Source organism: Rhinatrema bivittatum, chromosome 3, assembly GCF_901001135.1.
Source record: "Rhinatrema bivittatum chromosome 3, aRhiBiv1.1, whole genome shotgun sequence".
NCBI classification, from domain to species: domain Eukaryota; kingdom Metazoa; phylum Chordata; class Amphibia; order Gymnophiona; family Rhinatrematidae; genus Rhinatrema; species Rhinatrema bivittatum.
The window spans coordinates 396,508,881-396,523,585 of NC_042617.1; the positions used below are offsets into that span (position 1 = coordinate 396,508,881).

The window sequence follows — 14,705 nt, forward strand, 5'->3', positions numbered from 1 at the left end:
TGAAAAAGAAAACCATGTCAAGACTTTGATACCATGCCTGACCATGTACTGAATAATAAAGCTACAACTGAATTGCAAGGCTCTGTTGCCATTTAATTCCCACTTTACCTTGCTTCTCTCACTATGTAGCTTCATCTAAAGAAGCTGAATTTCAGCCTGCATTAAATTGGGTGCTGCCATATATTTACTCTATATATAAACCATAATTAATGGTTTCCAATGTAGTAATAGGATGTACTAAGCTTCCACAGCTGCATACTGATGGAAAGTCAGCCATTTCCTAATGAAACATGAACATTTCCAGCACAAGAATCCAGAGCATAGTCTGAATCTAATAGATTAAAAACCAGAGTAAGAAGACCTTAAAACATCTGCCTTCTGTAATATGGAAGACAAGGAATGGTGTAAATCATTGTCATATTCTGGTTATCCTGACCCTGCAAAGGAGGTTGAATCAGACTGCGCTACTGTAACATTTTCACCTTTCTCTTTTCTATTTAGATCATGTGTACAGATGCTGACATGTTTTGAAATATTCATATCTGTCTCATGATGATTTCACTCTGCAGAATATAGAAGTAGTTAATAAAAAAAAATCCTCATTGCTACAGGGACTCCCCTTGCTTCAATCCATTTCAGCTCCATGAAATATGCCCTTTGTTAGACTGCTAACACTGCTGTAATGTGTAGTATAGTCTCACTGTGAGCTGTTCCATAGTACTTTATCATCCAGGCGACATCGCTGAAGAAATACAGTGTACACCGACATGAATCCTTTAATGGGATGCAAAGAACTCCTTAGAATGCGCAAGACTTTGCATGGTCCTAAATCAGCTGTCATATCAAAGGTTAGATTATATAGACAAAGAAAAGCTCCTTTTCTAGCCAGCTAAGAAGACTAAAAGAAAACGGTCTCTAAAATGTAGCTGTCCCTGAATTTTAAACATTTTTTAAAGGGCATAATATGTATTTGAGCCAATAACACAAGAAAAATTCTTAAACCAACATTGTTTGAACAATGTAGGCAAGTTACCTTGTAATGCAGAATATGTCCCCAAACCCTGTATTCTTCATACATTGTTCCTTCATGTAATTGTAGACAGTGCTTACCTGTTGAGCATCTTCCCATTTTTCCCTGTTGTCTTCATCTAGAAGGTTGCTAATTATTTGAAAGAAGTTCTGCAAATTAAATAAGAAAAATGCACATACTGTTAAAAGGACATTCAGTCTGACTTTTGACTTGCAAGTACAGACGTATTTATAACACTTTGCTTCATTTCTTCCCACTGTTATAATTAGCAAGGTGCTTGAGATTCCTGCTAGGTGCACAAGTGGCCAACTGGAATCTGCAGGTGCTTCCTGGAGGTTTGTGATTAAAAAAAAAAAAAGGAGAAATGCATCTTGCACAACTGAGATAGCAGAAGCCATCTAATCAGCGTATAAGAAACAGCAGGATAGTATCTCATTTGCTGGTCAGCATTAAGTAGGATAGGTTTGAGAGCAAGCAGACCAACCGAAAACAATTGGGAATGAAAAACTTGCTTTATTTTGGCATTTATCCTTGCTCACATTAGGATTTGAATTTCCAAGCTAGCTCTAAGTCATCTAAGGCCAAATCCAAGTGTTTGCAGTTGACTGATTTGTGTGGTTCAAAACAACTCACAAGATGGAGAAAAGATTGTGCAAATTTTCTTGTGAGATACAGACAGCTGTTTGATGTTTGTCCTTGTTAAGGTGGAAGATTTCCTGCCAATGTTGCTGCTGTTGGAGATTAGGGCCTGGTTCACAGTGAAATGACATTTTGCTTTGGGGGTCACTTACTTTATTCAGCAAAAAAATCCTAATCAGCTGATCAGATCACTTAATTTAGTTGCAAAATTTCTAATGCTGCAACTTATCATCTCAATAAAAGACTGAGGACATGATTTACTAATTTTTCCCCATAGACACAGAATGGGAAACAATCTTTAATAAATTAGATCCTGAAGGAGTCTTGGATTAGTTTTAAGGATTTACAAGATGTTTAGAGATGCAGAACAACAGAGGAAAGCTCTTTAAAGCAGCAATACTAACTAGATTTATTAAAGTACCACATTGCCTGCTTCTTGGATTTAGTTATATATCTTTTGAACTTAAACCTGTGCTTCATTTTATTTTGTCCTAATACATTTTATTTATGCTTTTAAATGCTTTGGAATAAAATGTATGTAGCTTTGACTGCCACCGAAAGTTAGCTCTTCAGTTATTCATACTAAATTTATGTTTTAGATATACCAGTGTAATACCTGCATACAATTATGAAAAAGACCAGCACTGGTGCTCCCCACTTTACTTAGATACATAATAATAGGAATGACAAAGTAGAGGTATCTTTTCAAAATTCTAAACATAAGTATCTCCTCAGAAATTAAATATATCAGATTGAAAAGGATTTAAATGAGTTTGTTAACTAGCTATTAAATAACCTAAGGGATGAATTTTTAAAACACTTACACACGTAAAATTAGCATATAGATGTGTGCGTAGCTTGTACTCACATAATCACTATTTTATACTTTAGGTTTCACATGTATATATATATGCATGAAAAAAGGGACTAAACCAACAAAGGTCAAAGGTTGCTATTTTACATGAGACTAAGGGCTTCATTTTCCAAGGAGTTACCGCGGGAGATAAATTCTCAAATCGCACTAACAGCCATTAATGCGATTTGCGAATGCAAATTTGTTATTCAGGGGGTGGAGTATATGTAAAGTGGGAAACAGTTAGCACGGCTCCTAGCTACAACCCTTTCATTTGTGTTACATTGTGCACTAGAGGCCAGTAAAGGTTTATCATGGTGCATGACAATTCGAGAGAGAGAGACTTGCTATTATGTCTACTCCCTAGACAACTATTTGTATCCCTATGAGAGGCCCACCTAGTAACTCGAGGTGGGGATTAGATATGAGTGTAGGGGGTTGGGAGCCGCTTTCACATTCAACATGAGACGTACGAACGGAACAGTGGTCTCCTGTGAAGATTTGATGGGCTTCGGAGTAAAGAAACTCACTCCAAGAGGAGATTTGGGCAATGTTCTCTCAATCTAGCTTGATGGACACTCTACCTGGGCAACAACAAGCTAGGTGGAGTGAACATTGTCCAAATCTCCTCCTGGAGTGAGTTTCCTTATTCCGAAGCCCACCAAATCTTCACAGGAGACCACTGTTCCGTTCGTACGTCTCATGTTGAATGTGAAAGCGGCCCCCAACCCCCTACACTCATACCTAATCCCCACCTCGAGTTACTAGGTGGGCCTCTCATAGGGATACAAATAGTTGTCTAGGGAGTAGACATAATAGCACGTCTCTCTCTCTCTCTCTCTCTCTCTCTCTCTCTCTCTCTCTCTCTCTCTCTCTCTCAGCACCTAAGAGTGGAAATTTTGCAAAAACATCACCTCACGTGATGTTTCCCCGCTGCATGAAAAATGCCTTATTTGCATGGGACATGCCCCCTCATGTGATATTGGAAAATGAGGCCCTAATAGACATATATTTGGCAACCTAGTTCCATAATTTTAGATCTGCTAATTATCTTGCGTAATTTATATAAGACTTGTTTATTGTATATTATTCGCTGGGTGGGAGGCCTGGGTGAACTGTAGAGAGTTTACGGTACAGGCTCATGAGTGGCTCACTTTCCTCCCAACTCCAGATGCCACCAACCCCTGATGCCAGTGGGCACTGCTTCTGTTCTGTGCAGCTTTGAGCCACTGCCAGCACTGCTGTTGTAGCCACTCCATGGTAGTAGGAATGATGCTGCACCACCAGATGCCACCCCTGCTTTCTTCATGGCCTGCCTTGCCATCACTCCTGCCCCAATGTTCTCCCTAGGCATGTGCTTGCACCTCTGCTGCTAATTTAAAGAGCCCATGGTGGGAAATGCCATTGCACCTCCTGATAATGTCATCTCCAGCCAGCCCTGTAAAAAGGGCTCTTTAGATTTTGCTCCTGGCCTTCGCAATGGGTTGCTAGCACCTTCAAGGTTTATGGTGTGGGAAACTGATAAGCGTGGAGTAACCTACAAGGTACAGCACATATTACCATAAGCTTACTGGGCAGACTAGATGGACCAGTTGGTCCTTTTCTCCTGACATTTCTATGTTTCTATATGACCTGCACAAGCCAAGAACTGATCTCAGTCCATACCACTGGTGGGCGAACACATCCGGGTATGGCCTGACTGGAATGGGAATAGTCTTGTCTTCAAACTAGGAATACACTTGGCATCGAATAGAGCACTCGTACTTGGAACCAGGATCTCTTGGATGTCCAGCATGCACGAGGAAGGGAGACCCAGCAACACAATGATGGTCTCTGGGGTAGCTCTCCGGCCACTCCGAAAGCTTTTTTGGACTTGCTGCTTGGGAATAGCTTGTGCGTCAGGACAGACAAAGGCAAGGGCTGAAGATAACTCTGGATATGAGGAGATGACTAAGGCACTAAAGATTTGGATCTAGATGAAGGTACTGAAGACTTGGACAAGACAAAGGCACTGAAGAAAGTAGAGGAAGGCACAAAAGACATCGATGAAATGTAGGCATTGAAGACTTGGATGAAATGAAGGCACTAAAGACATGGAACATGATGAAGCTCTGGGAGAGCGTTGCACCACAGCATGCCCTACACAGCCCGAAGGCTAGCCGTGGACCAAACTGATAGCCACACAGACTCTGGACTTGGAACTTGACGAGGACTTGGCATCAGGTCTTGGAACATAATGGAGACTCTGGGAAGCTGGAACAAGAACTCTGAAGACCAGAACAGAACTCAGGAACTCAGACTCATGAACTTGGACTCAGACACAGGAACTCAGGACCGAGGATGGGACCCAGGAATTCAAGATTTCTAAACCAAGGGACTTCCAGAGACTTGGACCAGCAAAGACTCTGAAGACTCTGGAGAGGAGGAAGACTTGGAACCCAGAACAGGACATGGAAGGCTGGAATGAAGACCTGGACTTGGGAATGAAGATGTTGAAGAAAGGAACTGGAACCAATGAGAGACCAGGAACATCTAAAAGGAACGAGGAACAACAAAAACCTTGAAGGTGCTAGCAACCCATTGCGAAGGCCAGGAGCAAAATCTAAAGAGCCCTTTTTACAGGGCTGGCTGGAGATGACATTATCAGGAGGTGCAATGGCATTTCCCACCATGGGCTCTTTAAATTAGCAGCAGAGGTGCAAGCACATGCCTAGGGAGAACATTGGGGCAGGAGTGATGGCAAGGCAGGCCATGAAGAAAGCAGGGGTGGCATCTGGTGGTGCAGCATCATTCCTACTACCATGGAGTGGCTACAACAGCAGTGCTGGCAGTGGCTCAAAGCTGCACAGAACAGAAGCAATGCCCACTGGCATCAGGGGTTGGTGGCATCTGGAGTTGGGAGGAAAGTGAGCCACTCATGAGCCTGTACCATAAACTCTCTACAGTTCACCCAGGCCTCCCACCCAGCGAATAATATACAATAAACAAGTCTTATATAAATTACGCAAGATAATTAGCAGATCTAAAATTATGGAACTAGGTTGCCAAATATATGTCTATTAGGGCCTCATTTTCCAATATCGCATGAGGGGGCGTGTCCCATGCAAATAAGGCATTTTTCATGCAGCGGGGAAACATCGCGTGAGGCGATGTTTTCGCTATTTGCGGAAATGGATTTGCAAATCCATCCAATGAATCTTCGCAGTACATGAAAGTATCCAAACAGCCTATTTCCACTCTTAGGTGCTGCAAGCAACATATTATGAGAGTGAGAGTGAGAGTGAGAGAGAGAGAGAGAGAGAGAGAGAGATTTACACGATATTTACAAAAACAAAACCGCGACGATCCGATTCCCTCCCCCTCGATCACATGATTCACATCTCTATTGGTTGCTGGGGCAGAAGAGAATGTCCGTAGCAGCTAGGGTCATAGGAGGGCAGCAGTCAGGTAGATCTGAGATCTAGGTAATAGTTAAAGGTAGGAAGCAGTAAAGCATATCCAGTATCCAGGCAATGGTCAAGGTAGCAGAGGTCAAGCATATCGGAGGTCCAAGCTGAGGTCAAAATCAGGTATCCGTCCAAAGGAGGAGAAGAGTGATGGATGGGCAAGCAGCTAGACAAGGAAAAGTGAGTTAAAGTCTGAAGACAAGCTGGATGAAGACTAGGATCAGGCGGAAAAGCAACACACATTACGAAGTCGCTGGACCTGTTGGTGAGATAGTGAGGGAAGGACAGACAGAGACCTTTATAGGGCTTGGTGTGCAAAGTCATCAGTGGGTGCCATGGGGCTTTACCCACGGCAGGCCCTTTAAGAGGAGTGATGACAGTTGCACGTGTGCATAAAGAGGAGTGCATCTGTATGGGCCCAGCAGCATTCTGCAGGGTACAGTGCTGGTGGCATCCTGCCACATTGGAGTATGATGTCTCATGGCAGAGGGAATTGGCGATGTCTTGCTGCAATGGGAGCCAGTCAGAATGGCCTGGCTGGAGAGGTGAATGCAGCAGTTTGTAGGATCAGCCTGTAACAGAAATGCAGAGCTGATTGGAGAAAATCTGATGTGCCTTTTCTGATCTGAGGAAAATTATAGCAGATTTCATGGGAGGAGTTTGGGGGAACAATGAAAGGCATTGAGCAATGAGAGGAACTGATGGCCCCAGTGGACCCCATACTGCTGATAACAGAAGAAAAAGATAGAGATAGGGGTGTTATTAGCTCTGGGCACACTGGCCTACACTCCGAGTCTTTGTTTCTTTGGCAATTGTCATGGATGAGGAAGAGTCCTCACATGCTGCTGCAGATCCCTGAGAGATAGAAAGCCTGTGGAAGTGAGAGCATATATGTTTGTATATGTGTATGTGTATGTGTGTGAATGAAAGAGCTTGTGTGTGTGTGTGTGTGTGTGTGTGTGTGAACATGTATGGATGCAAGGCAGGTGCAAGATTATTTGGTGCTCTAGACGAACATTTGGTCATGCACTCACTTCACCCAACTTACATATTGGCAGCAGCTCTAGCTCCACCACAGCACTCCCTCCAACAGGTGGAATTGGCTCCTGCACAGTACTCCCTTCTTTGGCATTGGCTTTGGCAAAGCACCCCATAGAGTCTTGTGCTAGCATAATTTTGTTGCCATAACATTTTGGTACTCCAGGTGACCGCGTATCTTGCCTAATGGAAGCACTGGTCCTGTATGTGGTTATTTGTATGTGTCAGTGAGAGGGAGAGAGATCATGTGTGTGTGTGTGTGTGTATGTGTGTGTGTGTGTGTGTGTGTGTGTGTGTGTGGGATAGAGTGCCTGTGGGAGTGGGAGCATGTATTTCTGTGTGTTTGTCTGTGATTGTGAGTTAGAGATAGGTGTGTGTGTGTGTGAGAGAGAACCTAAGTGCATGTGTGTGTGTGTGTGAGAGAGAGAGCCTAAGTGCATGTGTGTGTGTATGTATCTGTGAGATCCTATGTGTATGTACATGTGTCTGTGTGTGAGAGAGCAGAAGAATGTGAGATTTTGTGTGTGTGTGTGTGTATGAAAGAGAAAGAAAGGGTGTGTGTTTGTTTGAGAGTATGTGTGTGTGTGTGTGTGTGACTAAAAGTGCTTGTGTATGTGTGTGAGAGAGAACAAGAGAGATAGAGCATGTATGTATGTAGGGCTGGTGCAAGAATATTTGGTGCCCCAGGCAAACCTTTGGTCATGCAGTCCCCTCAGCCAGCTTACAAATTGGCAGCAGGATCAGCATGAGCATAGCACTCTCTCCTATAGGCGCATTGGCTCCAGCACAGTGCTCCCTTCTTTGGTATTACCTCTGGCAAAAGCACCCCTCTGGGCCTTCTGCTAGCAGGATTTTGCTGCCCTAAAATGTTGTCACTCTCGATGACCTCCTATTAGAAGCACCAGTCCTGTATATGTCTGTTTGTGTGTGTCTATGTGAGGGAGAGAGATCCTGTTTATGAGCATATATGTGTGTGTGCAAGGGAGAGAGAACCTGTGTGTGCGCGTGTGTGTGTGTGTGTGTGTGTGTGTGTGTGAAAGACAGAGTTTGTGTGTGAAAGAGAGGGAGTATGTGAAAGAATGAACATGCATGTGTGTGTGTGAGAGAGAATATTTATTTATTTTATTTAAGACTTTTCTATACCGACCTTCATGGTTAAATGACCATATCAGATCGGTTTACATCGAATTGGGGAACTGTAACAAAAAAACAATCATTTGAACAGGAAGAGCAAAGTTACATTCAACAAGGATAGTAAACTTGAAAGCATAGACAGCTGGAAAGAAAGGCCTAAGAAGGCAGTAAACAAAGAGTATAAACAATTGATGAATCAGGGGTAGCTCTTATTAAGTACTTAAAGGTAGTACAGAGATCCATTGTTCATAAAGGTTGTTCGGTCGTCTAGTGTGTATCAGGGGGATCTGAAAAGGCTTGGCGGAAAAGGCAGGTCTTAAGTTTTTTTCTAAATGTTAAGAGGCAGGGTTCCAGCCTAAGGTCTGAGGGGATGTTGTTCCAAATAGCTGGGCCTGCTGTCGAGAAGGATCGGTCTTTGGTCGAGGTGAGGCGTGTGGCTTTGGTTGGCGGGGCTTGTAGAGTTCCTTTGTATACTTCTCTAGTCGGTCTGATGGAGATATGTAGTCTGGGAGGGAATTCGAGGTCCAGATGAAGGTGATTGTGGATGGATTTGTGAATTAAGGTGAGTGATTTGTGAAGGATTCTGTAATTAACTGGAAGCCAGTGTAAGTTACGGAGGATGGGTGATATGTGTTCTCCACGGTTGGTGTTGGTCAGGATTCTTGCCGCGGCGTTCTGTATCAACTGTAGAGGTTTGGTGGTAGAGCTAGGGAGACCCAGGAGGAGAGCGCTGCAGTAGTCTATTTTGGAAAATAGCAAGGCTTGCAGAACTGTCCTGAAGTCGTGGAAAAATAGTAGAGGTTTGAGTCTTTTTAGAACCTGAAGTCTGTAGAAACAATCTTTGGTTGTGGTGTTGATCATTTTCTTTAGGTTTAGGCGGTTATCGAGTAATACCCCGAGATCTCTTACATGGGTATGCGTGAGCTGGGTATTGTGGTGGGTCTGTGGGAGGGGGTTGTCTTGGTTGGGGGAGATGAGGAGGAGCTCGGTCTTTGATGCGTTAAGAACCAAATTTAGACTGTTGAGATGGCTGGTGATCAATTTTAGGCAGTTGTTCCAGTGCATGATTGATTTTGCGATGGATTCTGTTATCGGAATCAGAATCTGCACGTCATCTGCATAGAGGTAGTGTATTAGGTTAAGGTCTGTTAGAAGCTGGCAGAGGGGGAGGAGGTAGATGTTGAAGAGGGTGGGTGATAAAGAGGATCCTTGAGGTACACCAAGTGAGGACCTTGTCGAAGGTGATTCTTTATTATTAATTTTAACTTTAAAGCTTCTGTTACTGAGGAAAGATGTGAAACAACTGAGGGCTGATCCGGATATACCTATGTCTGATAGGCGATTCAGGAGGATGGAGTTTGCCCCCCTCCCCCACCACCCCAATAAATGACTGGAAATCAAAAGATCTCAGTTATTGAGAATGTGAGATTTTATTAACATCTATTAGGTTTAATAATTGTGTATTATTTGATATTGCTGCTGTTTTGAAATGTATAGGTGTTTTGGGAAATTTATAACATTTTTATGAGTTTTTAATTATTGGATGTTATATTCAACAGCTGTGTGAAATATTTATTCTTTTTATTAGTATGGTTTTACTATTATGCTAGATGTTTTGTATTTCTTAATTTTATTATTTGATGTTTTATGAGGAATGATAATGTTGCATTGCATACAGTATCTGGTTTGTTGCAGTTTCCAAATTTAATTTTTGTCTGCACATTTATATTTATGCTTTATTGTCTCTTTATTCGATATTTGTTTCCAATACCTGATACCTGTGGATAGATTTTGTTTAAACTATAAGGTATTATGTATCATCTGAATAAGATCTAAAATTGTTCATGCAATGCTGACAAATAATGTTAGTTTTTCTGGATAGCTAAAACTGGCCGGGGATTTCTTTATTGTATATAGGCCTATAGAAGTTTTTCATGTAATGTCTTATAGTCAAGTTGCCAGATACAGTTAATGTCAGACCAAGGTACGAATAGTCTCAGAATGTGCTCTACTTCAAGGTTATTTAGGATAAATTTGAAATTTTATATTGGAGATTTTTTGAGTCATTTCTGTGGGTGATGTATGATAGAAAGTGAAAAACAAAAATCTGTTTCTATTATATAAATGTAGCATTTCTATATCTAAAAATGTGTATTTCTAAATTTCTAAGGCCAGCACTAGAATGATGAAGGGAATGGGGAGAGTACTGGGGTCAGGGTTAGTGATAAAGTATGCCCCTATCACTTATACATGTCAATCTGGGGAGAGGAGTGTTAGCTTTTCCCCCACTCCTTACCTCTTTACGTTTTGCCCTCCCAAAAAAAAAAAAAAGAAATCAAACTATGCTTATCGTTTTTGCTTTGTGTGAAGCCTTTGCTTTACATTTTACAGAAGAACTTTAGAACACAAGACACGCCATACTGGGTCAGACCAAGGGTCCATCAAGCCCAACATCTTGTTTCCAACAGTGGCCAATCCAAGTCACAAGTACTTGGCAAATACCCAATCATTAAATAGATCCCAAGCTAATATTCCTTATTAATAGCGGTTTATGGATGTCTCCTCTAGGAACTTATCCAAGCCTTTCTTAAATCCAGTTACACTAACAGCCATAACCACATCCTCTGGCAATGAATTCCAGAGCATAATTATGCATTGAGTGAAAAATAATTTTCTCCAATTTCTTTTAAATGTGCTACTTGCGAACTTCATGGAGTGCCCCCTAATCGTTTTTATTGTCTGAGAGTAATTAACCAATTTATATTTACTTGTTCAAGTACTTTCATGATTTTGAAGACCTCTATCATATCCCCCCTCTGCCGTCTCTTCTCCAAGCTGAACAGCCCAAACCTCTTTCGCCTTTCCACATAGGGGACCTGTTCCATCCCCTTTATCATTTTGGTCACCCCTCTTTGTACTTTTTCCCAGTGCAACTATATTTTTTTGAGATGCCACGACCAGAATTGTACACAGCATACAAGGTGTGGTCTCACCATGGAGTGATACAGAGCCATTATGACATCCACCATTATATTCGCCATTCCTTTCCTAATAATTTCTAACATTCTATTTGCTTTTTTGATTGCTACAGTAAACACCTAGATATCTTTCCTAGGTGGTAACTCCTAATATGGAACCTAACATCGTGCAACTATATCACAGATTATTTTTCCCTATATGCATGACTTTGCACTTGCCCCCATTAAATTTCAACTGCCATTTGAATGCCAAATCTTCCAGTCTCACAAGGTCCTTCTGCAGTTTATCACAATCTGCTTGAGATTTAACTACTCCACATAAATTTGTGTCACTCATCGTACCCCTTTCCAGATCATTTATAAATATATTAAAAAGCACCTGTCCAAGTACAGATCCCTGAGGCACTCCACTGTTTACCTTTATCTACTGTGAAAACAAACATTCAATCGTACTCTCTGTTTCCTGTCTTTTAACCAGTTTGTAATCCACTAAAGAACATCGCCTCCTATCCCATGACTTTTTAGTTTTCTTAGAAGCCTCTCATGAGGGACAGTTTCGAACGCCTTCTGAAAATCTACCGGTTCACCTTTGTACACAGATTTATTCACCCCTTCAAAAAAATGTGAGAGATTTGTGAGGCAAGACTTCCCTTGGGTAAATCCATACTGACTATATCCCATCAAACCATGTCTATCTAAATGTTCTGTGATTTTATTCTTTATAACAGTTTCAACGATTTTTCCCAGCACCAAAGTCAGGCTCACTGGTCTATAGTTTTCTGGATCACCCATGGAGCCCTTTTTAAATATTGTGGATCCATTGTCCACCTTCCAGTCTTCAGGTACAATGGAATATTTTAATGATAGGTTAAAAATTAAGGGGTAGATTTTCAAAAAACGCGAATAGGCGTACTTTTGCTGGCGCATCAGGCGCCAGCAAAAGTACGCTGGATTTTAGTAGATACGCGCGGAGCCGCGCGTATCCACTAAAATCCTGGATCGGCGCACGCAAGGCTATGAATTCTGTATAGCCGGCGCGCGCCGAGCCGCGCTGCCTACCCCCGTTCCCTCCAAGGCCGCTCCGAAATCGGAGCGGCCTTGGAGGGAATCCTCTAACGCCCTCCCCTCATCTTCCCCTCCCTTCCTCTATCTAACCCACCCGCCCGGCCCTGTCTACACCCCCCCTTACCTTTCTCCGGGGATTTACGCCTCCCGGAGGGAGAAGTAAATCCCCGCGTGCCAGCAGGCCTCCTGCGCGCCGGGCCGCGACCTGGGGGCGGGTACGGAGGGCGCGGCCACGCCCCCGGACCGCCCCGGGCCGTAGCCACGCCCCCGTACCCGCCCCCAAAACGCTGCCGGCATGCCCCCGAAACGCTGCGACAACCGGGCCCGCCCCCGACACGCCCCCGACACGCCTCCCTCGGAGAACCCCGGGACTTACGCGAGTCCCGGGGCTCTGCGCGCGCCGGTAGGCCTATGTAAAATAGGCTCATCGGCGCGCAGGGCCCTGCTCGCCTAAATCCGCCCAGTTTTGGGCGGATTTAGGCGAGCAGGGCTCTGAAAATCCGCCCCTAATTGTGATAGGTCTGAAATTTCATTTTTGAGTTATGGTTTCTGTGCATTTTTAAACTCCCGTTGAAATAGCATACCATTAGGTTACTGCTAATGGTATGCTAGCTATGCATTAGGAAACTGTGAATTTCAGTACACAATTTTAACACTTGACTTTTTACATCGACCTCCAAATCAGCGTGGTCTGGTGATGCTGCAATTGCAGTTTTTCCAGCTCCTGGAGTGGGGGAGTATGAGAGAATCTACAGGAAACTTCCTCAGACCACCTTATGGCTGACCCTACCCAGCCCTCCTTAAGTCTCAACACGACAAGTGATTAAGTGCTCAGGGAGGATTCCCTTCAGCCTAGCATAAGACAGCAGGGACCAGAAGGATAGAAGAGGCCCCAGGAAGCAAGCCAGCATATGCCAAGACCATTTACGTTTGAGTTTGTTTGTACCTGGCACTGCAAGGTGAAGGGTTATCTTTCTATTTTGTTTTGCTCTGTAAATAGCATTGAATATAAGGAAACAGCCAGAATCTGCCTCCTTTTATCCTTCTGGCTGTTTCCCAAAGTTGTGACTGCCCAGGTTAGCACAGGGAGAATGTAATTTTAATTCTGCAATGATGACACCTTCTGGCAGGATTTGGACCCATATCTGCAGGGCTCCAGAAGTAGCCCTAGTACAAAAGTATTTACTTATGCTCTTAAAAGGCTGCACACTGGTTGGGTTTTCAGGATATCCCTAATGAAAAGGCAAGAGAAAAAGTATGCATGCCAATCCATGCCAATTGTATGCAAATCTCTCTCATGTATATTTATTAGGAATAGCTTGAAAACCTGACTGTCAAGGACCACTAGTGAATCCCACTGCCACATGGCTGAACACTTTCTAGGCAGTGAATGTACTAAAGTAAGTGAGGAAGGGATATACAATAGGGGGGATAAATCTATGGGTATTTGTACATGAAGGATCATTTCACCAGAACCCAGCCCATCTTTGGATTGAACTGGAATCCAAAGGAGCAAGAGAAAACTGCTTGGTCAAAACCAAACCAGTTATTGTTCAGGGCACAATGCAAAAATATTACTAATTCCTAGGGAAACTTGGGAGGTACCCAGAGATCTCCTCAGAAATGTGCAATGCTTTATTTTTAGCAGTCTGTGCTATATTTATATATGATAACGGTAAGCTTCATTTAATACCCAGGCTACTGTAATATATTCTTTGTTGTCCCCAAACCAATTTAGAGAAACCTGCACTTCCTCAGAAGAATGACTTCAAGGGAAAAAAAAACCCAAAAAACTCCTAATCTGGGAGTGATGCCAAGTCTGTCCTTAATGAACTTTATTCATTGAGGCAAGTACACACATTTTGCAAGGGATGCAGAAAAAGCAGAATTCTTGGCTTTGTCACAGCCAGGTTTCTCCTAAAGACCTAAAGCAGAGAAAGAATTAAGCTGACCTATGTATTGGACACAAAAAGCTTTATATATAAAGGACTGTTTTACATTTTGTGTCTTTAGGAAAAAAAAAAACAATCTTTATTGAATAAGTTCCAGAAGTTTTAAACTGTTTTCAAATATACTGTCAATCATTTTCAGCTATTTTAGGAATTGTTACTTACATGAAATGGGGGACACATGCGTTCTTTCCACTAAAGGGTGATAATAGATTGGCTGTATGTGAGTGGATAAACTCATAGGGGGTCATTTTCAAAGGAGTTACGCATGTAAATGTGACATACTATGGGGGTCATTTTCAAAGGAGTTACGCATGTAAATGTGACATGCTATCGTAGCAATTTTCAAAAGCTATTTACTCGAGTAAAGTGCACTTACTTGAGTAAATCCTATGGACAATTCAATGGCATATATTGTAGCAATTTTGAAAAGCCCACTTACTTGAGTAAAGTGTATTTACTCAAGCAAAAACCAGTTTTGCTCGAGTAAATGCTTTTGAAAATCTGGCCCATTGTGCATAGGTTTAGACAATCTAAAAAAGTGGGCTGGAATGGAAGGATGTCTGGGATGGA

General features: G+C 42.6%; 1 protein-coding gene across 1 annotated transcript in view; it reads right to left on the reverse strand.

Annotated features, from left to right (window-relative positions):
* ADGRB3 (adhesion G protein-coupled receptor B3) overlaps positions 1-14,705 on the reverse strand; it is a 1,794,610-nt gene that overhangs the window by 921,181 nt on the left and 858,724 nt on the right. Inside the window, exon 10 of the mRNA XM_029595665.1 lies at positions 1,111-1,179. Within this exon, the coding sequence (XP_029451525.1) occupies positions 1,111-1,179 (69 nt within the window). The remainder of the gene's footprint in view (positions 1-1,110; positions 1,180-14,705) is intronic.